The 24,481-nt window shown below is 37.4% G+C and overlaps 1 protein-coding gene across 4 annotated transcripts in view; it reads right to left on the bottom strand.

Moving 5' to 3' along the window:
* LOC145982785 (ATP-binding cassette sub-family C member 5-like) overlaps nucleotides 1-24,481 on the bottom strand; it is a 111,617-nt gene that overhangs the window by 41,722 nt on the left and 45,414 nt on the right. For all 4 annotated transcript variants that reach the window (XM_083116151.1, XM_083116150.1, XM_083116149.1 and 1 more), the window contains exons 7-13: nucleotides 22,357-22,512; nucleotides 17,421-17,524; nucleotides 16,692-16,839; nucleotides 8,301-8,418; nucleotides 6,310-6,448; nucleotides 3,131-3,257; nucleotides 1,525-1,733 (exon numbers count right to left, since the gene is read on the bottom strand). In XM_083116151.1, coding sequence (XP_082972277.1) covers nucleotides 1,525-1,733; nucleotides 3,131-3,257; nucleotides 6,310-6,448; nucleotides 8,301-8,418; nucleotides 16,692-16,839; nucleotides 17,421-17,524; nucleotides 22,357-22,512 — 1,001 coding nt within the window. The remainder of the gene's footprint in view (nucleotides 1-1,524; nucleotides 1,734-3,130; nucleotides 3,258-6,309; nucleotides 6,449-8,300; nucleotides 8,419-16,691; nucleotides 16,840-17,420; nucleotides 17,525-22,356; nucleotides 22,513-24,481) is intronic.

The raw sequence follows: 24,481 nt of genomic DNA, 5'->3' as shown, positions 1-24,481 counted from the left end.
TCCAAAATGACACGAGTCATGCTGCTTGCCACTTTAGTGCAAAATGTCCATGAAGCATTGGGTTTTTTGATTGTTTTTTATTTGATTTGTTTTATTTCACTTCGCTTTTCTGCCACTTTGGCTAATCACAAAGATGAGGATGAGTGATGATATGATGAAATTGATGAATGGACACTCACAAACACCCAGGTCAGGATTCAAACCCAGTACCCCTGGCATCGTAGCACGATGTGCTAACCACTATGCCACAGAGGCCGGACATGAAGCATTGGTAAAATTGGTATTACATAAATCAAGATAAAAAACATAAAATCTAGATAACCAAACTCCCTTCGTTTGTTCACATGGTACGTAGACTGCTGTACTAGCTGGGAGTCAAGAATTTCAATTTTTATATTTTTAAACCTGTTTTTACCTTCTAATAATTCAGCCAATGCTCTAAACCTGCATTTATGAAGTTCCTGAAGAAGGTAAGCAAATAAAACACTGAAATGTTGAAAGAATAATCGAAGGATAAGTACTACACATATGTACCAGGTCATGTAACTTATTGTGCATTCAACAGTTTTCAGGGTTCCCACTTCCCACCCATTTTAGCACAACAAACCTCCATTTTTCTCAGGTGCTTTTAAATAAATTTCCAGACAACTCTATAATGCAAACAGATGTTCACAGACGATCAAGCAGCTTAAATTACACACAAACGCCAATGTCACTGTGTTCACCCTCTGCTTAGAAGAAATATGCATATAAAAAATGGGGACTTGTGTACAGTGACCTAAAATTCCTGGCAAGGTAAATGTTATGAACACCCTACTGTAATTAATACAAATTAAATATCCTCCTCTTTTATCATGTTTTCCAAGAAAACTGAATTCTTATTCATTGTGGCAAAACAAATTTCCTTGCACCGCTTTTCAGAGAAATTCTGAAATCAATTTTGTGCCGTTTTAACATCCTAATAACCAAGTTTTAACTGTTAAACTGCACCTGCTATTTAGAAGAACAATGAATGAACAAAATAAACCATTAACAAACAAGAAAAAAGTAATTTATTTTCAGTGCCAAATTCTGGCAAGTATAAACAAAAACCCGACTCTCTGAGGCTTTTCCTGGTTTTTGGATGAGTTTTCACAATTTCACTACTTTTTCTGTCAGTCACGGGTTGATTTTCCTGACTTTCCCAGCCAAGTCAGTGGATAGCCTAGATATGTTTGATTATTATGTCAAAATCAAATGTCTTATCAAGCTTCAATATGGCAACTTCAGTCATTAGGAAACTTGTTTTGTGACAACAAGGAAGAGGAAGATGATTACCTTATACCTTATTTATTAGGTAAATTGTTGCATGATTCATAATTAGAATTCATTTATAAAATAAAATAAAATATTTCAGTATTATCTTTAATCATATTTAATGAATGATAATTATGACCATGATGGTAATGATGATAATGACCATGATGGTAATGATGATAATGACCATGACCATGGTGATAATGACAATGATGATGATGTACTTACATCGCCCATGATGGCATACAACAGAGAGCTCTTCCCACTGCCGACACTTCCACAGATACCCATCAGTTTTCCTTTGGAAACAGTCAGCGAGACATTGTGCAATATCTCAATTATCTGATCATTGTTATTGTCAAGTAATTTCGCATCCTCTTTTCCATTCGCTTGAACCATCTTCTTCACCTGTGCCCTGGAAACATCTTTGTTGTTACCTGCAGCATGTGAGTAATGATTATAAAAAAAATATGCAAAGTATTGAAATAAATAGGGTTGAGTCGATACCATTTTGAATAGATGATTGATTGATTTAGTTTATTTTACTTCGTGTTTTGTGCCTCTTGGCTACTTTGCGAAGATGGGGATGAGTGATGAAATGATGGAATTGATGAATGGACTTTCACAAACAACCAAGCCTGAGTGAGATTCGAACCCGGGACCCTTGGCGTCGCAGCGTGATGTGCTAAGAACTCGGCCACAGGTTCCGGCATCTTTTTGAATAAATACTGATATTGATATTGATGTTGATACTCTTCCCGATTCTTGATACTGATGCATGCCACAGCTCTACATTACTCAAAATCAGCTTTTGAACATTTTATTAGGTATAGCAAACACCTGTCATACTTTCTGCAATTGAAATTACTAACAAATTGTTCCAATATAAGTTCAGCCATGCTGTTGCTTAGTGTCACACACAAAAGCTCCTTTTCGCAAAAATAATCCCAAGGGACCAGTCAATGAAAGTGTTGTATGTTTAACGGATAGAAATATCTACTTTAATTAGATAATGATGATAATTAGAGGCATGAATATTTCATTTGTGACGAAAACACAAAATGTGAAATAACACATTATATTTTATTTTTAAAACACGAAATGTGAAATAACACATTGCAATGTTAATTTTTTCATGTTTCCGAAAGGTGAGGAAATTTCCTACCCTGTCTTGTCACGAAATGATGCAAAATAGACTCTTAAACATGAAATTTTATTTACTGACACGACACTTTCTGAAGTTTGAATTATCCTGTGAGTTATGCAATTAACGGAAAATTGATTAATTCTGCTGTAAATATTTGAGATGCAAAAATGGGCCCCTTTACACAGGAATAAACTTGATACTCTGGTAACTACATAAATGTGCTATTAGAAGGGATATGTTTATTTTGTGTCATAAGTGCAGTTTTTAAATCAAATTTAGGATTATATTCTCGATTTTAAAACCAAAATGTCATTTTATATACCACATTTGATCCGATTTTTTCACAGCTATAACAACAAAATTTTATTTTATTACCTCGAATAACATGGGTACCTGGGGGAAACCCTGGGGTGGTAAAGGCGGTCAGGGGCGTGATGCTGATCACATCACCCCCACTCACGACCGGATCAAGAAAGTGTGGGGCGTTACCCCCACACCCCCTATACGCCTTCATGGCGTGGTGCTATGCACAGGGGAACACTTTACCTTTTTTACCTTTACCGCTTTTGAACCCTAATTGACTCTTTTGTGCCGAAACTTTGCTTTTCTATTTATCAAAAATAGGTGCCTCTAATAATAATTAATGCTACAGAGCATTGAACTTAGCATAGTAATATTTCCACTAACCTTTCTTCTTCTTCTCATCTTCGTTTGCTACTTCCCAAGCAAAAGTTGCATCTGTTATGGTCACAACATCACTTCCTGGTTCGCCTGTTTTAACTGGAGATTCATAGTCTGAGCGGTTCAGGAATTTCTGGGAGGGAAAATTCATTATGAATTACAAAAATTTCAACATGCATTACCCACAAAATTAAAATTACAACCTACCATTATCAGCCACACACTGTAACGATGTTTCGACTATGCATGTTAATCAAACAAATAGCACTTGAATATAAATAACGAAAAAGTAAAATAAAATAAAATTTAAACAAAACATTCCCCATAAACAAACATGTGCAAGGAAGGAGTGAATTTTTTTTTTTCAGTTTCCAGTTCTGGTAAGCTAAAAAAAATAATAATAATAATTTCCATGAATTCTCCAGGTCTCTGGGTATTTTCACAAAATTCCCTTGCTTTTCCATTGCCTTTACATTCTTAAGTTAATTTCCCCGACTTCCACAAATTCAAGATCTATAAATTGTTTTCTATAAATATATCATCCTAATATATTTTACTGGATTACATTATTATTATTATTATTATTAAAGAAACGTAATGAAAAGTCAGTCCATTCATGTTAATTCAAACTTAGGAGCTTTCCATCATACATAACCCCTCGCAGCTTGATTGACTGACTAAATTAGGTCATTTTATGTTGCCTGTGTGCCACTTTTGAGTAATCATGAGAATGATTGATGATATGATGAAATTGATGAAGGGATACTCACAAAAAACACCCAAGCCAGGATTTGAACCCAGGACTCGTGGCGTCATAACATGTTGTGGTACACACCCTCAGAATCCCCCAAAACAGACATTGTCACTTTCCCTGCAGAAGGAACAGCATTGCACTGCATTGACTCTTCCTTGGATGCTGGAGTCAAGTGGTGGGTTTAGGTCTCATCCATTGTCACAAATTGTCAAATGATATCTATTGGGTTGGATGCAAAGAGGGAGAGATTGTCCGTGGATAAAACATCTTGACTGCCTTTTGATCTGCAGTCAAAAGTTTCTGCACCAAACAGGTGGAAACCTTTCACAACTGCAAGTACTCTTTTAGAATGCTATAAACTGTTTTTTGAACTAATGTACTACTTGTCCACATTCCCTTGAATGATTGTCTCCACAGGCCTTCCTGATCAGAGAGTTTCTTCAGTGCTAGTTCACCCCAGCCATGCCTATTTTTTAACTGTGCTGTAGGCAGGGGCTCCACATTAAGTGCCACCAGATACTCATGCATGTCATTTGTTGACATCCCTTTCTTACACAAATATTTTATTGCAGCACAAACTTCTTATTTCTCCATTTCACATGAAACTTACTCCTTGTCTACTCTCAGCACATGTAAAAAGTGAACTGTTAAGCTCAGGTGTTCAAACTGAGTTCAATATTTTACAAAGGGCATAAGACTAACATGCAGATTTCATGAGACCATATGATTTTGTTTTCAGTCAGGCTATGAAGTTTTCGGACAATCCTTGTATATTTTGCAAGTAAAGTTTCTGTATCCTCACATAATTAACAAGATCTTGTTGGATGCATCAATGTTCTGTATAATTAAGAATGGTGAGTTAGTGTTTATTTTATAATGAAATTGTTTTAGAGAGGTAGTTTCTTCTGAACAAATCCACAAGTAATCCACGGTTCTACCACTTTAAAACTTTAATCATTGAATTGTTTGGACATCCTGTACATGATTTTACCTTGATTTGTGGAGGCCATGTTGGTCTCTATTTTGCATATTACTTGACAAGTTTGTATTTCCTGATCTGTAAGAGTACATTTCTTACTAGCAACCTAGAAAAAATTGGGCATTGAATTTTTGTGAAAGTCACATTGGTTTGTAATATGCATCATGTAGGGCAATATTCATATTTCCTGATCCATAACTGCATATTTTATATTAGTCCCTTTGAAAAATTTAGTTGTGATATTCCCTTGTTTCTTGGGAAGGCACGTTGGTTGTTATTTTGCACACTGCATAACAAGATTTATATTTTCTGATCTGTACCAATATGCTTGATACAGGGTGGGGCAGAAAACCTGATGATTTTTAAAATGATATAACACATTGCTGTAAAACCTGATGATCCTTAAAATAATAGAACATTTTGGTGTAAATCAAGTTCTATTTTCAATAATAATGGCATACATATGGCTGTAAGGTTAGCACATGAATAAACACAAACCCTTTTTTTTTACTGTGTTATATCATTTCAAAAATCATCAGGTTTTTCTGCCCCACCCTGTATTAACCACCTTAAAAGCACACACAGGTTTTTTCATGAAACTTACCTAGGTAAATCATAAAGGCAATGTTGTGCGGAAACCTAGACAGCCACATTGAATATTTCAAACTAACTATGGTATATGTCCCGCATCATGGCCATGCAGTCTAAGGTGCAAGCTTTGGGCTCTGGCTATGGGGCATGCACAGGTTCAAGTCTCCTGGGGGAGCATAACAACTTTTCTCCTCAGATTTTGGCCAGTGCGTGGGACCAGTGGCCACCTGCCATCATGAAGAAATTGGGGAGCTACAAATGAGAAGCGCAACCCAGTCATAGAAAACCTACAACAACAACAGGGAGTTCGTCATGCTGAACTCAGGTTACCCCATAACTGGTTGCATGATTTCTCACATCTGGTGGAAGTGAAGCCGGCAGTCGGAAGGCAGGTCCTGGCCCTTACAGGCTGTTACGCCATGGATTATTATTATTATTATTATTATTATTATTATTTATGGCATACAGCCATTGTGGCAGACTTGGTGATTACATATATATTAAACTTTAAAAATAATCTAAATACTTCAAATTGTTCCAGTGTTTTACATATCAATATTCATGGGAATCAATAAGTGAATCAGCATCGATATCTGTTCAAAGTGGCATCGGCTAAGCCTTCATTTTTACAGTGCAATCTGAACCAAGGTGAAAAAATTTTAAATGTGGAAACATGTAACATCCGGGAAAATTTTATAACATGTTGTTGTATCGGGACTATGAAGCATGAATGTATAATGCAGAAAAATGTAAAATTTTGGAACATAAAATTGAGGTTCCATTGTTATGACTTTCCCTCATATACTGAATGTCTGGTTAATACTGAAAGCCAAAACAGAGCAATGATGAGAATAAACTTACCTCAATCTTGTTCAGACTGACTTTAGCTTCTGCCAAGCACTTAATACCATACGGAAGGGTACCCACAGAGAACTGCAAGGCTGTGAATACTGAGAAAATAGTAAAAGCCTCGGCAGCATACAAATCATTCCCTGTCAAACTGAGGAGAGAGAATAAAATATAATGGCACTACAAAAAAACGAGCAACTCAAAGATATTTCTACTTATTGTATGACAATATTAACAGAAAATTTGAAGATCTACATATAGTTCTATGAAAATACATTTCTGACAACAATCTTTGATGTGGAAATTGTAGTGGAAAATGCATAGAACGAATTTGCTTCAAGTGAGGAAGAAAGCTGGCATGTGCAAAAATACCAATGTTGTCCCGAATGTGTGTCAACTGTTTCTTGTAGTCAAATGTAAATCATATAAAATTCATGTGTCCCTATTGGCAAATATTTCTGTATATGTATTTTACGTAGGAATGGACTAAGCCCCGCGACAGGTTAACTTTGCAGCAACTTTTCGCATATAATAGACCCAAACGTGCACACAGAATGTAGTCCTGCTGCAATACTGCAGATTTTCTCTCTGTCTGTGATATGAGACTTGCATGGGAGATGCTGAGTGCCATTCTCGCATGGTTTAATACATAAAATCTGCTGCACACTTAATCTGTCGCGGGGCTTAATGTTAAATTTATCTAGTCTCACCTGCATTCAAATTGGGAAACAAGAACACAATGGAACAGCATGAAAATAAAAGGCTGCAAAGTGCCATCAACATTTCACGGATATCTCATCCCCATCGTAAGGATATGAAGGAAGATAAAAGGTAAAAACAACATTCTTGTCCTTCCTTCTTATCCTCATGATGGGGATGAGATATCCCTTTTATCTTCGTGCTGCTTTATGTTTTGTTTCTGTTCCCAATTTCAATGCAGGTAAGACTACATGCATTTCTGGGTTTCATTTGAACCAATGAAATTTACCGATACCAATAACTGACATCCTAATGATTTGGTTATGCACATCTTTAATATGTACATAACCAGTGACTGCAATAAATTTTGCCTTAGAGAAAGAAACTGCCTATTTGGACATTTACCTTATAAAATTAGGGTACATTTACTGTGAATGGAGCAGCTGTGGTCCAGTCTGACTGCTATGTAGGAGACACAGGTTTGATTCCTGGGGTTGGTTATCAGGTGTGAATCTCTCCAGCAATGTCCCTGCATAAGCAGCTCTGGAATTCACACAGCCTCTAACAACTGGGTACCAGGAGTCAACCCTAGAGGCGTAGAAGTGTCCAAAGCATAGTGTTGATCACATCACCTCCACAAATGGCAAAGATTGGGAATTGGTGGAACTACCTCCAGCTTCTTTTCTCCAACTCTCACACCATAGCAGAAGCATATGTTTATTGATTGATTTGGTGTTTTAAGTCCACTTTATGCACAGTAAGGCTAATTGGGACTGAACCTACAGTTTAAAGTGGGATTCGAACCACTATGTGCCTCCACAGGGAATCGAACCCGGGACCCCTTGATTACAAAGCGACAACACTACCACTGCACCATATGTTTATATATAACAAAGTAAAGTTCATAAAATACTTCCACTATGAATGATTGAGTTGGTGTTTTAAGTCCACTTTATGCACAGGAAGGCTAATCGGGACTGGACCTACAATTTAAAGTGGGATCGGAATCACTATGTGCCTCAACCGGGTATGAAACCGGGGACCCCTTGATTACAAGGTGATGATGCTACCACTGCGCCATTGGGGAGGCCGCTCTTCCACTATGTTCTGCAAATGAAGGTAAGTCAATAAATGTTTTTCAAGAATGCTAGATCAGTACATCTCAACAATGAAGAGTCTATATTTGTATCCTGTTTTTCTTTCTTTATATATGAACCATGATCAATTTTATACAATCATCATTCATCCCATCATAGCAATAACACAATAGTGATAGGAAATTACATAGAGTAAGAAAAACTTACCTGTATACTAAAAATGTGGCAATTGATGCAAGGAGTGTGATGGATGGAGTAACAGTGTTGCTGAAAGATTGTAGGAAAGCTGATTTCTGTAGTTCTTTCCTTTCTCGATCACGGATACCTACAAGGAAAAGAAATACTTCTTTGTATGCATGCAAAAAAAAATTGTGACAGAGACAAACATCATGACCACCATTATTTAATTTAACCAAAAATAAATGAACTAGGCGACAGTAAACACTTCATCATCATCCTTCGCCGTTTTTTGCCTCTGGCTGGGTCGGCATAGAAGTCAAGCATCTCCATTTTTTCTGGTCTTCCACCACTCCTCTCTTTCCAAGATATGCCAATCTTCTCCTCTTCTCCTAACATTCTCCACTATCTGCTCTTTCCACCGACATCTTGGTCTCCCTCTTGGCCTTATTCCACTCCTTGTGCATGGTTAGCTCTTACTGGTAGTCTTTCTGCATCCTTCCTCTTCATGTGTCCGAATCATATCATCTTTGACTGATCTATCCTGTCCTGAAGCTTCACCACCCCCAATGTCTGTCGGATCTCCTCGTTCCTTGTTCTATCCCTTCTAGTCTTCCCCAATACACTCCTTAAAAATTTCATCTCCATTGCCTGCATCTTTCTTTTGTCTCTCTCTGTCATTATTCAAGTCTCTGCTCTGTGTTATATATTACCATCTTGCATTTCATAGGTACATCCCTGTTCCATATTAATTTTCGAAAACTTTGATAGAGTGCACCACCCATTTGTCCTCTTCTGTTTACCTCCTCATCTATTCTTCCACTTTCCTCAATTATGCTTTTTAGATATTTGAAGCTCTCCACTGCCGTTGACTCTCCCATGCCCATCTTTATTCTTGGTTAATTTCTGGCTTAGCACCTCATTCTTTTCTGCACTGAATTTCATTCCTGCTCTTCTGATTTCCTCATTCCAACTATTAAGCTGTCTCTGTACTTCTCCTTCCCTGTTTCCCCATAATATTAAGTCATCAGCAAACAACAGGGCCTTCATCTCTTCCTCTCCTATCTTCTTCCCCACCTCTTCATTAATTGCATCCATTGTAATTATGAAGAGCAGTGGGGAAAGAGCACTTCCCTGTTTTAGTCCATTACTTATACTGAACCACTCTGTTCTTCGCACTGGTGTTTCACACAGATTTGGTTGCCTTCTATGTGTTCTGCACTCTACACACTATCTCTTCCTCGACTCCTTTCTCTCTTAGAGCCTTCCAAATCTTTGTTCTGTCCATGCATGCTATTGTATGCCTTTTCTACAGGGAGGTTATTGCAGCATGCCACCGCAAGAGCGTCTGCCGCTTGCCGGCCCAGTCATGCAACAGGTGCCGGCAAATTGCGTAACAGATAGCCCGTTACACAAACTGCTTGTTTTGTAATGTTTCCACTTTTCACAATTATAGTTACAATTACAACTTAAATAAGCACGTACCTTGTCGTAAGGATGCTGGAAAAGGTGTCCTCTAAAATACAAATATTTCTGGCACTTTATTTTTGACATGTAATCTTTCTTAGACACCGCGAGAGCGTCGGCCGCTTACCGGCCTTGTCATGCATCAGGTGCCGCCAAATTGCGTAACAGATAGTCCGTAACAGAAACCGCTTGTTTTGTAATGTTTCCACTTTTCACAATTACAGTTACAATTACAACCTTATTTCAGACATCTAATCTTTCTTCGACATCTCTACTTTATCCTCGGTTGACAGAAAGGGAAGACAGCATCGCGGCGCATAAAGCAAACCGAAAGTGTAAAATTATATTTAAAACTAATAATAATGATGATCACTAACCTTCTGTGTTATAAATGATGTTGAAAATGACCTCCTTCAACACCAATACATTTCCGGCATCTGCGTATGAAATTCCTCTGAACATCCATAAGCTCCTCAGGTGTGATTCTGGCAATTTCTCTTCTTATATTTTCTTTTAAATCCTCTATTGTACGCGGGTTATTCTGATACACTTTGTTTTTTAATGTTCCCCATAAATAATAATCACAAGGAGTAAGATCGGGGCTATTATTCTGTGCGCATTCAAACCACACCACACCCCAATTTTTGCAGGATGGAGCGGAACTTCATGCACAAGGTCAGGTTTTTCTGCGCTCCAATAGCGATTGTTTTGTGAAATAACTCGGCCATTCAATTCGAACCAAGCTTCGTCTGAAAATATGATTAATTCTGGATTTACTCTGCCAGCAACAATATTATCCAGCATCCAGTTACAGAATCGAACTCTAGTCGCGTGATCGCGCGGTTGCAATTCATGAACCACTGTAATTTTGTAGGGTTTTAATCTAAGTAATTTAGTGGCATTTCGTGCTGAGGATTTTGAAATGCCTGTTTCCTGAGCAAGCCGACGGAGGGATTTTTTTGGAGTATGTTCAAGTCGTTCACCAATTTCGTCTAGCTTTTCTTCCGTAAGAACACGTCGTCTGGAAACACGTTTCTTAGGTTCAAGAGATCCTGTCTCTCGTAATCTTTTAACGAGGTTATAAACAGTATGTCTGTCCGGAACAGGATTGCCAGGAAATTTTCTTGCGAATCGCCTGACTACTTTTCTGCAAGAGTTCGTTTTCACGTAAGTATCGTACATAAAAACTCTTTGTTCAAGGCTATATTTGTTTGGCGGCATAACTAATGAATGAATAACAATTAACACACGATAAAGCACTAGCACTTAATAGCACACCAATAACACAGTATAAACAACACGAGTACTGATAAACGCAAACCGAAGTGAACACGTCTAAACAACTGGTAGCCGACAGCTGTCGCATTCGCGTAGTATCGAGAGGCTTCTCGCGGCTTACCACTACTCCGATAAGCCGCTGACGCTCTTGCGATATCTGAGGAATTTCGCTTCTAGCGTCGGCTCTATAGACACTGGATGGACCAAATTTTGAGGGAAGCACAACAAAAGACTACTCTATGAGGATATGTAATGCTCCTGCCGCAACTTTGAAAAAAAAAAATATGGAAATTACGACGTTCAGAAATTTTGCGTAATTACGGGGAAAATAGAACTTTGGGATTTGGCCCCCGTTTCCCCCTGGACTCACAATTGTCGGAATTTACATAAAATGTTGCTTTTTGTTCATTCTTACATTTAGAATTTAAATTTCTTAAAAAGATGCAGTTGTTGAGCAGTTATAGCCTTTTATATTCAGTTTATCCCATAGTAGCAAAAGGGGAAAAGTGCTTATTTCAAATGGCGCTCTCAGAAAGAAAAACGCACACAGTGTATGATCGCTACTGTACTTCAAAAATATTCACACGTTAAAATTAAGTGACACTGTTAAATAATTCGTTTATCTGCGCTTTCGTTTTGCATAATAATGTATACGTAACCTCCCCCCTCGAAAACCTTGGGCACGCCACTGACTCTAGTGTTCAAAAGGATTAATCTTGTGTTATCTGCAAAATAAGAGTCACGGTTTTGTTTATTCGAAGGCAAGACAAGAATGAAAAATTGAATCCTTTATGTTGGATGAGTCATTGCTGTCAGAAGCGATATGGGCAGAAATAAAGTGCCAGAAATATTTGTATTTTAGAGGACACCTTTTCCAGCATCCTTGCGGCAAGGTACGTGCTTATTTAAGTTGTAATTGTAACTATAATTGTGAAAAGTGGAAACATTACAAAACAAGCAGTTTGTGTAACGGGCTATCTGTTACGCAATTTGCCGGCACCTGTTGCATGACTGGGCCGGCAAGCGGCCGACGCTATTGCGGTGGCATGCTGCAATAACCTCCCTGTATATCTAGCAATGCCATAATCAAAATAATTCCCACACTCGTAATGCCTTTCCTGTAATTGCCTTATGGTGAATATCAGATCTACTGTTGATCTGCCTCTTCTAAATCCATACTGTTCCTCTCTCTTGTTCAGCTCGGTTACCTCCATCATTCTCTTCCCTAATATTTTCTCATACACCTTTGCTGAGTGGCACATTAGTGTTATTCCTCTGTAGTTTTTACATTTCTATCTGGCCCCCTTCTTGAATATGACAACAATTAGTCCAATCTCTTGGCACTTCCCTCTCTTGCCACACTGTTTTCAACACTCTGTACAGCCACTGTACACCAATCACTCCTGCTCCTAGTATCACTTCCACTGACACTTGCACTACCAGGTGCTCTACCTCTCTTCAGAGCTTCCTCCACTTCTTTCCATGTGAGATTCACTTTTTCCTTCCTCTTTCCTTCATACAATTTCTCAAAATGATTTCTCCACATTCTCCTTATTTCTTCATCCTCTTCTACAACGTTTTCCCTTTCGTCCCTTAGCTTACAGCTCTCCTCTATCTCTTCTCCTTTCTCTCATTAATCCATATAATACTTTCTTGTTCCCATCTACATCTTCTTCTAGCACTTTGGCCCATTCTTCCATCCACTTTCTTCTTTCCTCCTTTACTACTGTTCTTGCCTTTCTTCTTTTCCACGTACTCTTTTGAACATTTTGTGATTCAAATTTAAACCATTTTCTAAATGCATCATTTTTGTTTTTCACTTCATCTCTTAGTTTTTTCATTCGACCATGGTGTTTCTTTCTTTTCTTGCTTGTCCTTCCACATACCTTTTCGGTTGCCTCTACTAATTCTGTTTTAAATCTTATCCATTCTGTTTCTACTCTTTTGGGTTCATCTCTCGGCACAATAGTTCGCAATATTTCTTGGCATTTCTCTTTTATCATCTTATCCTTCAATCTTTTATTTTCCATCTCCTCATATCTCCTTCTAGTGGTCACTGTCTAAGTTCTCACTGGGTATTACTTTAATATTGTTCATTATCTTCTTTACTTCCTTGTTTACTAATATATAATCTATTACAGACTTTTGTTCATTATACTAACTGTATCTTGTAATCTTATGCATGTCATATTTCTTCTTAAACCAACTATTATCTACTAACAGTCCGTTTCTCTGTCCCCATCGATCTGCTCCAAGTACTTCCGTATACCCTTTCCAGTCTGTTCCCACTTGTGTATTAAAATCACCTTTCACAATTTGCCATTCCTTTCCTACATGTTCTTCCAAGTCTTCTTCAAATTCTCCTCCCTTGTACATCCTGTTTGTGGGGCATATACTTGAATTATTTCTATTAGTTTCCCTCTTACATTCATTTTTAATTTTATTCTTCTGTCATTTACCCTTTCTACTTCCTCACCTATTCCACTTCTGACTATAAATCCAACCCCACTTCTCCTGCCCTCTTCAGTACCTGCCCAGTACAGTTTATAGTCTTTCCTCAGTTTAATTTCGCCTCTTCTTTTCCTTTCGCTCATTCCAAAGATGTTGATTCCTCTTCTCTTGATTAGATCCACAATTTCTTGAGTCCTTCTTGCCAGCATTCCAATATTCAATGTCCCTAATCATAGCCACATCGTCTCCAATTTCCCATCCGGCTTGGTTCCTTCCTTTCTCGATTTTTTTATGTTTTCGACTGTCGGCTAATTGGGCCTGTCACAGCCTACACCTGAGTGGTTGGGCTGCCAGGTTCTCAGGTACACCCTTGTCTTTCTGTTCGGGGTTCCAACTCCAGTAGCGTTTCTGGATCCCTCCAGGCCCACAAGGCAGTGGGATCCAGCACTTATATGGCAGTGTTTATTCACCGTAACACAAGGCTGTCAATGGGTATCTGTGTTATTTGCTGCATATGTCCATGCTACTGGACATCCTCCACACTCTGATAGCATTGCCGCCTTGGTCCGGGACTGCTTAATTTGGTCTCCCCTTATTTGCAGCTTCCCCTCATATCTAAGGGAGATTTCACTATCAGTCACCTGTGACCCGTCACAGTGGAAGCTGAGGCTAGCACTTGACACTTACCAAACACAGAAGATAAACATAGATACTAGTTTTTCTTGTATGTACACATGCTTGCATTGTAGAATTATTTTCCTGTAGTTTACAGTTACTACAAGCAAAAAAATAAATGTCTGATGAAGGGAGGGTGTGTTCTCCTGAAACTTCACAACGAAAAACTGTTTTCTTATGCTTGTAATAACCTTAAACTACAGGAAAATAATTAAACATAGATATTTTGCGGCTTCACTGCATGTTCACCATAGATTGATTTCTTGATTCATTTGTTTTATTTCACTTTGCTTCTTGTGCCACTTTTGGCTAATTTGCGAAGATGGGGATAAGTGATAAGATGAAATTGATGAATGGACACTCACAAACATCCATGCCCTGGCCAGAATTCGAACCCGGGACCCCTGGCTTTGTAGCATGATGTGCTAACCACTCCACTACGGGGACTGGTGCATGTTCACTGTAGAGTACAAGCACAGAATACTGAAGATGGTGTCGATACAGTTTAGCCAGAAAGAAGTGATAGATCACAGGTGTAGACGGGAAGGTACATTTCCCAGTGTTTACTGCATGGTTGGTGAAATGTGAATGTTTATTTTTTGTGTGTGATAAGTGTTTACGGTCTCCTACTTCACTCATTTTTGTTTATCCGCCCTTCCAGCTCCTTTCCTCATTCTATTACTTATTTAGGTTGTGAACAATTGACTCATTTGTAGGGGCATGCATATTTCGTTTTTGACAAAAAAACGAAATTTGAAAAAACACATTGTAGTGTTAATTTTTCATGTTTTTGAAAGGTGTGAGATGCATTTTGTGACCATGTTTTGTCACGAAATAATGCGAAATGAACTGCAAAAAGCGAAATTAACTCTTAAACACAAAATTTAGGGTTTATTCACCGACGTGACACCTTCTGAGGTCTGAATTATCCTGAGAGTTATGCAATTCCCGGAAAATTGATTAATTCTGCTGTTAATATTGGAGAAGCAAAAATGGACTCCTTTACACAGAAATAAACTTAATACTCTGATAACTACATAAATGTGCTATTAGAAGTGAAATGTTAATTCTGTGGAATAAGTGTAGTTTTTAAATCAAATTTAGGATTATATTCACAATTTTAAAACCGAAATGTCTTTTTATATACCACTTTTCATCCAATTTTTCACCGCTATAACACCGATATTTTATTTTATTTACCACTTTTGAACCCGAAATTGACTCAGTTTTTGTACCGAAGTTTTGCTTTTTTATTTACCAAAAATATGTGCCTCTACTCATTCGCCCCTTGTTAATTTTATTTCTGTCTTTGGAGCAAGATCACGCGATATGTCGCAATGACAGTCAGCTGACAAAACACAATTGAAACCGATCAGTTCTGGATGCTGGGAGGTGCCAGATGCTCATAAATAAGGCTAGTGTTGATGAAGAGATGCTCTTGGGATATCAGCCATGTCTGTTCTGGATATACTTACGAGCTCTAGAGAGCTAACATATCCCTCATCTTCAGGAATTGAAGTCTTGAGAGTGGTGTTAGATCTTAAAAGCATATCCGGAACAGAGATGGGTGTATCCCGAGAGAATCTCTTCAGTATTCACTGCCAGGAAAGCTTCAAGGATTACGTAAAGGCTAGTTTACTCTGAACACATTGAAATGTTTTCTGCAAGGAATGATACAATTTTTCACAGTAGAATGGTATCAGCCTGTTGGAATCCATCATTAAATGCATGTTTCAAGATCATGCAGTGAACATTAGCATCCAGATCTACATGCAAACTCTGGACAAGCTGCACGAAACTATAAAAGGATAAGCACACCAGAACTATTTTGTCAGGAGTGATTATTCTTCATGACAATGCTCATCCACATCCTGCCAAACATGTTTAGGATGCATTGGTGACGAAAAGGTGGACAGTTCTGGACCACCAAGTTTGCAGCCCCAATTCGTCACCACATTACTTTCAATTGTTCAAACACTTAAAGAATGCTCTAGGCCGAAGGATGCAGTCATCATGACTACGAAGTCTTCTTGTGAGAACCTGTATCCTACTGGTAGTAATTTTAGCTCAAAAAACCGTCGACACTGAGTGAAGCGCAAGAAAAATTGCATCAAAGTCCTTATAAAGTAAATGTCCCAAATTCAGGTCCTTTCATTTTTAAGTGATGCCAAACAAGAGTTATCTAAATACACATTATAATTAAGAGGGTAAATGACCCATTTGTGATTTTGTGTCACATCTGCAGAGCAATGAGCAATTTTACATTTATGTTGTATCAGCAAAACTTCTTATCAGCTCATTCCTAATTTTTTTCATGAAATCCTAAACTTTTCCATGACTCTTTTGGTGACAGGTTAATTTCACTGAATTTCCAGGATTCCAAGATTACCCGGCAATGGTAGCCTGGTTTTCACCTATGTCCAAACAACCAGGTGGTAGGTGCAAAAGATCAAGACATAACAGTACGCAAACAATAAAGAGTGCAATTTAAAAAAAAAAATCCTTCCAATTTTGCAGCTACATAGGAAATCAAAAATTAAGTGAACTTACTGTATATTTTCTTTTCAAAACTATCCTCCCATGCATACATTTTGATCAACTTCATGTTATTCAGAATTTCACTCATCAATCCCACTCGCTCATCTGTTATCTTCACTGTTGCCACTCGCACTTTGCTTGTCAAGCTTGCTATTCCACCCTGAAATTACAACAAAAAGGAACACCAATAAATAAATATATAAATGTATATCTAGACAAAAATTGGCTTGGCTTTTAAGAAAATAAACCTGATAAATTTACTACGAGTGTGCAGATATTTCAGGATCCACATAATTCTAAAAATCTCTGAGATTCCAAGTGTTTTAAAAGCAATGGTGATTGAGATTGTTGCCTTACTTGTGCCTTCCTCATGCATGAGCAAGTTTACAAACTGAACCAAATAGAGTAGAACCTTCATTTCTCATTTTCTTCATTTTTATACATTATCTTTTCCTGAATGAAGCAAAAGTACAAAAGCAAATATATTCACATTACAATTTCTTTAGTCAAAGTCTGGTCATAAATATATAACCAAGTTTCCAATATAAATGTACATGATTTCAAATTGCATCATATTCGAGTATTGGTATGATTATCAACAGGCTTAAAATTATCCTTAATTATTGTTACTGTTATAACATAAATATCAGAACATATATCCATATGCTAGGACCTGTTACATCCTCCTCAAGCATTCACACCTCCATTTTAATTGTATTCCATAACATAAATCTAACTTACCATCAGAGGATAGAAGAGCAGAATAATGAAATTGCCCAGAAGCGCCCAAGGCCCAAGAACCATGCAGGAATACACAAGGCTCATTGTGAACATTACAGGTGTACCTGGAAGGAAACATTCATATTCTTTCAAAAGTATGGTACAGTAAAAAAGGAATACAGGGATTAATGTAATACTTCAAAGAACAGCTCAAGAAGAATATGAGGAAGAGGAAAGATACAAAATTTCAGAACAGGAAAGGAAGTATACTAACACACGTAATAAATATGTAGGAGAAACATCAAGAGAGTTAGCAGGAGAAGATTTAATAACAACTGAACTGGTAATGAAGAAAGAAAGATGCAAGCTAATAACTCAAGCATGGAAGGAAGAAGAAATGCTCACCGAATGGAGAATCAGAATACTTTGCCCAGTTGACCAAAAAAAAGGAAGTAAAACAGACTGTTCAAATTATAGAGGCATCATGCTATTAAATATAGGATATAAAATTCTTATGAGAATTATCACTGACAGAATGAAGAAGTACACAGAAAATATACCAGTGTGGATTCAGAATAAATAGAGGCACCACAGATCAATCGTTCATTATGCAACAGGTAATTGAAAAAAAAATATGAACATGGAATAGACGTACATATACTATACACAGAATATAAGCAAGCATTCAACAGTGTAAATATAATTGGAAATAAAAAAATTGAGTGTAAATACTAGAGCTGAGCCGATACCACCATTTGCCGATACAGATACCCACCAATGCCGATACTTGTATAATTCCAGTACAAAATAACAAATGCTAGTTACCGAGTCATCACTAGGCACGTATTTAGAAATATATAATTTGGGGAGCCAACCTGAGCCAAGTGTCTCGAAATATAATAATACAATTGTTTCTATTTAATACGTTAATATAATTATTTGTAATAATATGAAAATTAATTAATTAGTACTTAATTTCTCTGATTTGTAAGGAGTATGGTTGTTTGTAACCAGACTAACAAACGGAGGAAAGATGACGTTAATACTATTTTGTTCTTTCTAACAGTTGGGCTGAAAAGTTCGTAGGCTAACATAGTAAAAAATATTTTTTTGACAAAATTCGATTTTATTATTCAATATAGTTGCCTTCGAGGGCGATACAACGATTATAGCGGTCATACAATTTTTCGATGCCATTTTTATAGTACGATTTCTCTTTAGCCTCAAAATAGGCCTCAGTTTCGGCGATTACCTCTTCATCAGTGCTAAATTTCTTTCCAGCGAGCATTCTTTTAAGGTCTGCAAACAGGAAAAAGTCACTGGGGACCAGATCTGGAGAATATGGTGGATGGGGAAGCAATTTTATTACGGTTGAATATCGCTAAACATTGCTCCGAATCATCAAAACGTTGTTGCTTTTGATCGATTGTGAGCACGTGCGGCACCCATTTTGCACAAAGCTTTCGCATGTTCAAATATTCATGCACAATATGTCCAACACGTTCCTTTGATATTTTTAAAGTCTCGGCTATCTCGATCAACTTCACTTTACGATCATTTCAAATTATTTTGTGGACTTTTTTGATGTTTTCGTCGGTAACAGCCTCTTTGGGGCGTCCACTGCGTGCATCGTCTTCGATGCTCATTTCGCCTCGTTTAAATTTAGCAAACCACTTCTCAACGGTTGATTTTCCTGGTGCAGAGTCCGAATAATGTTTATCATGCCAAGCCTTGGCTTCAACAGTATTTTTTTTCGCCAAAAAGCAATGTTTTATTAACACACGAAATTCTTTTTTTATCCATTTTTTCACAATAACAAAAGCTGCTTCACTCACAATGCTATATCTCACGAACTAATTATCCGGCAGCTGTGAAATTTATACACGTATCTTTTGAAGGTTAGTACTAAGTAAAAATCACATGGATTTAATTCTAGTAACGCCATCTATGAGTCAGCCTACGAACTTTTCAGCCCAACTGTTATCTTGACTAAAAAAATAATATTACATAAATAGTAAAAAGATGCTATAAAATCAGAGATAAAACAGCTAATATTCATCATCTAGCTTACGCATAGTTAAGACTGCTAAAATTTGTGTAATAACAACAGTCATGGCAAGGAAATGTATGTCAAAGAAGTAAAAAATTGAATATTTATTAGCGATGGGACCGATTAAACGGTACTCTATCGCTATCGGTCGATATAGGCATATCGGTGTATCGGTAAAATTACCGATTATTTTACCGATCCGATATATCGATTATTTTCTGATAATTTAGTGCAAAATTCTGCCATTTTGTTGTAATTTTTATGGATAATATACATGCCCTACTTTCTAAAAAAGTAAATGTCTAAATATGCAATTTCTCTTGCACTGCAGTCACCTTGAAACACACATTTATTAAAGAGGTCAGTGAACCTTTCAGGTTCTTCAAGGACTATTTCTAATTTTTAAATCGGATCGGTAGAATATCGGTTATCGGTATCGGTAAATTTTATATCGGTACTTTATCGGTATCGGCCAAATTTTCATATCGGCCCATCCCTAATATTTATTCAATAACAAAAAGAATGATGGTACGTCCATTTGATGAAAAGTAAAGTTCCTGATAAATATTTTATGTACATTATTGTAAGTAGTGGTGTACATAAATCTTTAGAGGGGCCTCTCCTCGCCTTGTAATCAATAGATCGCAGGTTCAAATACTCAGTGGAAACACATAGTGGTTCGGGTCCCACTTTAAAATGTAGGTCCAGCCCCGATTATCTTATCTTTCTTAGTACTGTCATTCAAAGCCTCATGTTCCCAATCTAATCTCGGCAGAAATTATTGATTGATTGATTTGCTTTATTTTACTTCGCTTTTTGTGCCACTTTTGGCTAATTTGCAAAGATGGGGATGGGTGATGAAATTGATGAATGGACACTCCCAAACATCTATGCCCAGGCTGGGATTTGAACCCTGGCATCATAGCGCGATGTCCTAATCATTCCGCTACGGGGGCACGCTTTCAGTGGAAATAAATAGCCATCACTGGCCGATACCGGCAGTCACACGAAAGACAGAAGTGAAGAGGATAAGTATAGATTGCTGATTCCCCTTTGCGCTTGAACGTAGATAAAACAAAGCTAATTTCACATTGACCTTCATCCCCCATTTCCAAGAACTTCGCAACTACCTGACTTGGCATTAGTGCGGCGGGGGATTAAAAACATCCATCTATCTGACGACCACGATCTTCAAGCAAGAATTAATTGGCAATGAATGGTTTATTTCCTACAGCGCTAACTATGCAGTTACATGCCTTCATAGTCACATTTGGGTTCAGCTTTCAATTACCCATGCCTTTGATCTTGTCATCTGCTACCCAGGAAGGTGGGGATTTATGATCCAGTTTTTCTAGGAAAATCTATGGAACTTCCTGTGCTGGTCTCCCAATCTGTCACAAGAAAGGGTGAACGAACTTTAAAAAGGACAAATGTTGAGATGAGCTGTTGCCTTTGCCCGCTCTTTTAGCCACTGAAAATCTTTGGTATTGGATGGTATCGGTAAGAGAAAATCAACCGATACTCACTGATGCCGATACCACCGGTATCGGCTCAGCCCTAGTAAATACATTCAAATACCTGGTCTACTGATCAATAACTAGCATAACATAATATGTACTATTAGATACAGGATCCAGATACTACTTATACAGCTTACTACACCAACACACAGCTATTGACATGCAAAATAATAAGCAGAAAGTGCAAGCTGGAAATAAAGAAAACCCTGGTTAGGCTTGTAATAACGTATGGTTCTGAAGTTGGGTACTCACAAAATTGAATGAAGTCAGTCTTCGAGTATTTGAAAGCAAAATAATCTGAAAAACCTATTTCCTCCATTAAAAAATTAAAATAAACAATGACTGGAGGATTAGAACCAAGGAAGAAATAAATAATATCCTAGAGAACCAAGACATTCTCAGATTTCTACAAGCAGGAAGACTGAGATGGCCAAAACACGTTGAAAGAATGAATGATCACAGACCACCAAAAAAAATTCTATGTGAGAGAACATACTGTACTAGAATAAATTATAATAGTTATGTGCACAATAGGACGATGCATCCTGTCCTAGGGGGAAAAATATCAGGTATCATTTCAAGTTTCCACCCAAAAATTCACCAATTTTCAGTTATTTTTGAACGATTTACATTAATTGATGGGACCAATTAATCGGTACTCTATCGGTATCAGCCGATATAGGCATATCGGTGTATCGGTTAATCGGTAAAATTACCGATTATTTTGCCGATCCGATATATCGATAAATATCTTATAATTTAGTGCAAAATTCTGCCATTTTGTTGTAATTTTTATGGACAATCTCGATGCCCTACTTTCTAAAAAAGTAACTGTCTAAATATTAAACTTCTTTTGCACTGCAGTCACCTCGAAACACACATTTGTTAAGGAGATGAAGGAAGATTTCATGTTCTTCAAGTACCATATCTAATTTTATATCGGATCGGTAGAATATCAGTTATCGGTATCTAAATTTTATATCGGTACTTTATCGGTATCGGCCCATCCCTAATTTAAATGAACACTAAAGTAATGAAAACCTAACCCAATCTCTTCAAGAGATCACTTTCTGCCAATGCACCATCTCCTATGTACACATTACCTCACAGAAATGTTGGGCATGTAAAATTATTGGTAGCTTAACACTGACATCCTTAAATTTGCTAAAAGAACATCAAGAAATCTGCTCCTTTACTACTAAGTAGCCTCACAGGCCTCTTTCAAATTTTACTGTACATATTACAAAGGTGTGTGTGAATCACAGTGTTTAGTCGTACAGCAGACCAACTACTACTCCAGACTAGGCACACAAGGAATTACTATTTCTGTTTCCTCACCAAATAAGAACATTCCTTATATGGAGTCAAAGTATCTGAAAGTACCCACCTAAAATAAGGACACTAAAGGCTATTGCTTCAAATATTCTTTCTTGGTCGTTTGTACAAAAGGTGATTATCTGAGACAAAGTCTTCTCCCCACCACTTCTCATGGTCAGCATCTTCCTGTACATCAAATGCTGCAGGGCTCCTTGGATTCTCACAGCTGTAACATACAAAAGAAAAGAGCATTGTTAGTTATTATACCACATATATATGAGGGTAAGTCAGTAAGTAGGTGACAAACATTTATTAAAAAATACTAAGAGATGCAGACTTCAAAAACGTTTTTATTGTTCAACATAATCTCTACCAACGTTGATAAACCTATCCCATCAATTTATCAGCCCCCAAAAAACCTGCTGCATAAAAGTCTTTGTGCTGGTGTCTCAGCCACAGTCATACCTCACTATCAACGTCATCATCATCCACAAAACAGTTGCCACCAGCGTGCGCACACTTTTCGGAAATTCAAACGATCATGAATTATGCTGTAGGCTAAACCATGAGAATACCCTGTTGCAATTGCTATGCTGCCTATTGTCAGTTGCCTGTCAACTCAAATCTTTTCCTCTACCCGTACCATCTCCATGTACAGTCCTCGAGCATGGTCACCCATCTGCTTTCTAGGGACTGCTAACTGAATATCATAAAGCTGGATTGTGCTGCCACCACACCTTTAGAAACTACTATTCTCAGCTATCACACATCAGTTTGTGACCTATTTACTGACTTAACCTTGTAAAAACAGTTACAAATGAACTATTAACAAGTCTGAAAAGGTTCTGAACATCCAAATGCATTCCTCTGGAAGTAACACCCATGGCATCTCAGCTGCTAGTAATGATAGAGCTGAATTTTAAAAAACTGTTTCAAATAATGTTCTCAATCACCCAACTATTACATCTATATGCTCTCGCTCTCTTTACACCACTTTCACAGAACCATATCTCAATTTCTTGCCCACACAGTACCTGAACCAGACAACATTCCTACTATTTTCATTCAAAAACAGCTCACTCACTAGCTATTCTTACTATGCTATACAATAGGTTCATCTCTGTGAAGGGTCCTTTCCCAATGGCTATGAAAATGACAGTACATGTTACAGGCCCATTTCTCTCCTATCCACACTTGCTATCATCTGTGAAAAAAACTGAAAAACAGACTTCTGAAATATGCAACCACCGCTTTCTCCCAAATTCCTCATGCCTTACCAAGTTCCTTACCAAGTTGTCTACTATGTAATCCTATGCTATAAATGCTATTACTAATCATAGTCTGTTGGATGTCATGTACTTTGGTCTGTACAGTGCTTTTGATGCAGTGGATCACAATTATGTACTTATTACATAAATTAACTAATAGATTTTACCGGAAACATGTTAAAAATAGTAAAGAATATCTAAGAAAAAGGCAATATCGAGTTATACCTCCTGGAACTTATTCTTATTCCTGTGATATGCAGTCTGCCACAAGCAAGTGTTTTTAACCCTCTATTATTAGTCTATCTGGATGATCATACAGACCTCTTCAATTTCCTGTTATTTACAATTATAATGGTCACTGATGATCGTAAGATCACAAAAAGCAGTCTTCAGACACGTACGTTCTCCAAAATGACATCAATAGATTCTCTGAATGGTACAAATGCTGTAAACTGTCCATAAACCCTTTTAAATATTCTTACAACAGAATTTCTTTCAAACAAAATATTCTTGAAGGTAATTATGTATATTCTTAAGGATCTCCCTCTACCGGAACAAGCACAACATGCAGAGCTTGGTATCCTTATCAACATTCACAAAAAAGGCAATATGCATACTAGGACTACTGTAATCGAAAAGTACTTTTCATATACTTCAAAACATTTGTGTTCCCCATTCTAGAGAAATGTTCACTCAGCTGTCCATTCTCACATCTCTAAGATTAGCTTTCTCAACTTTTTCCTCACCGAAGTTTGATATAAAGGACCACATTTATCCAACAGCAATATGATTGAAAACTTGCACATCAATACCCCAGAATCTATCAAATACATTGGATATGAAATACTACATAGGATCATTAATGGAAAGTTAAAATGTAGCACAACACTCTGCAAGCTTTCATTCAGTGCATGGACATAAAACATG

The sequence above is a fragment of the Lepisma saccharinum genome, unplaced genomic scaffold (assembly GCF_977018435.1).
Source record: "Lepisma saccharinum unplaced genomic scaffold, izLepSacc3.1 HAP1_SCAFFOLD_411, whole genome shotgun sequence".
Taxonomy (NCBI): Eukaryota; Metazoa; Arthropoda; class Insecta; order Zygentoma; family Lepismatidae; genus Lepisma; species Lepisma saccharinum.
Note: the sequence above shows the minus strand (reverse complement) of the source record. Positions and strands in the feature narration are given on the sequence as shown.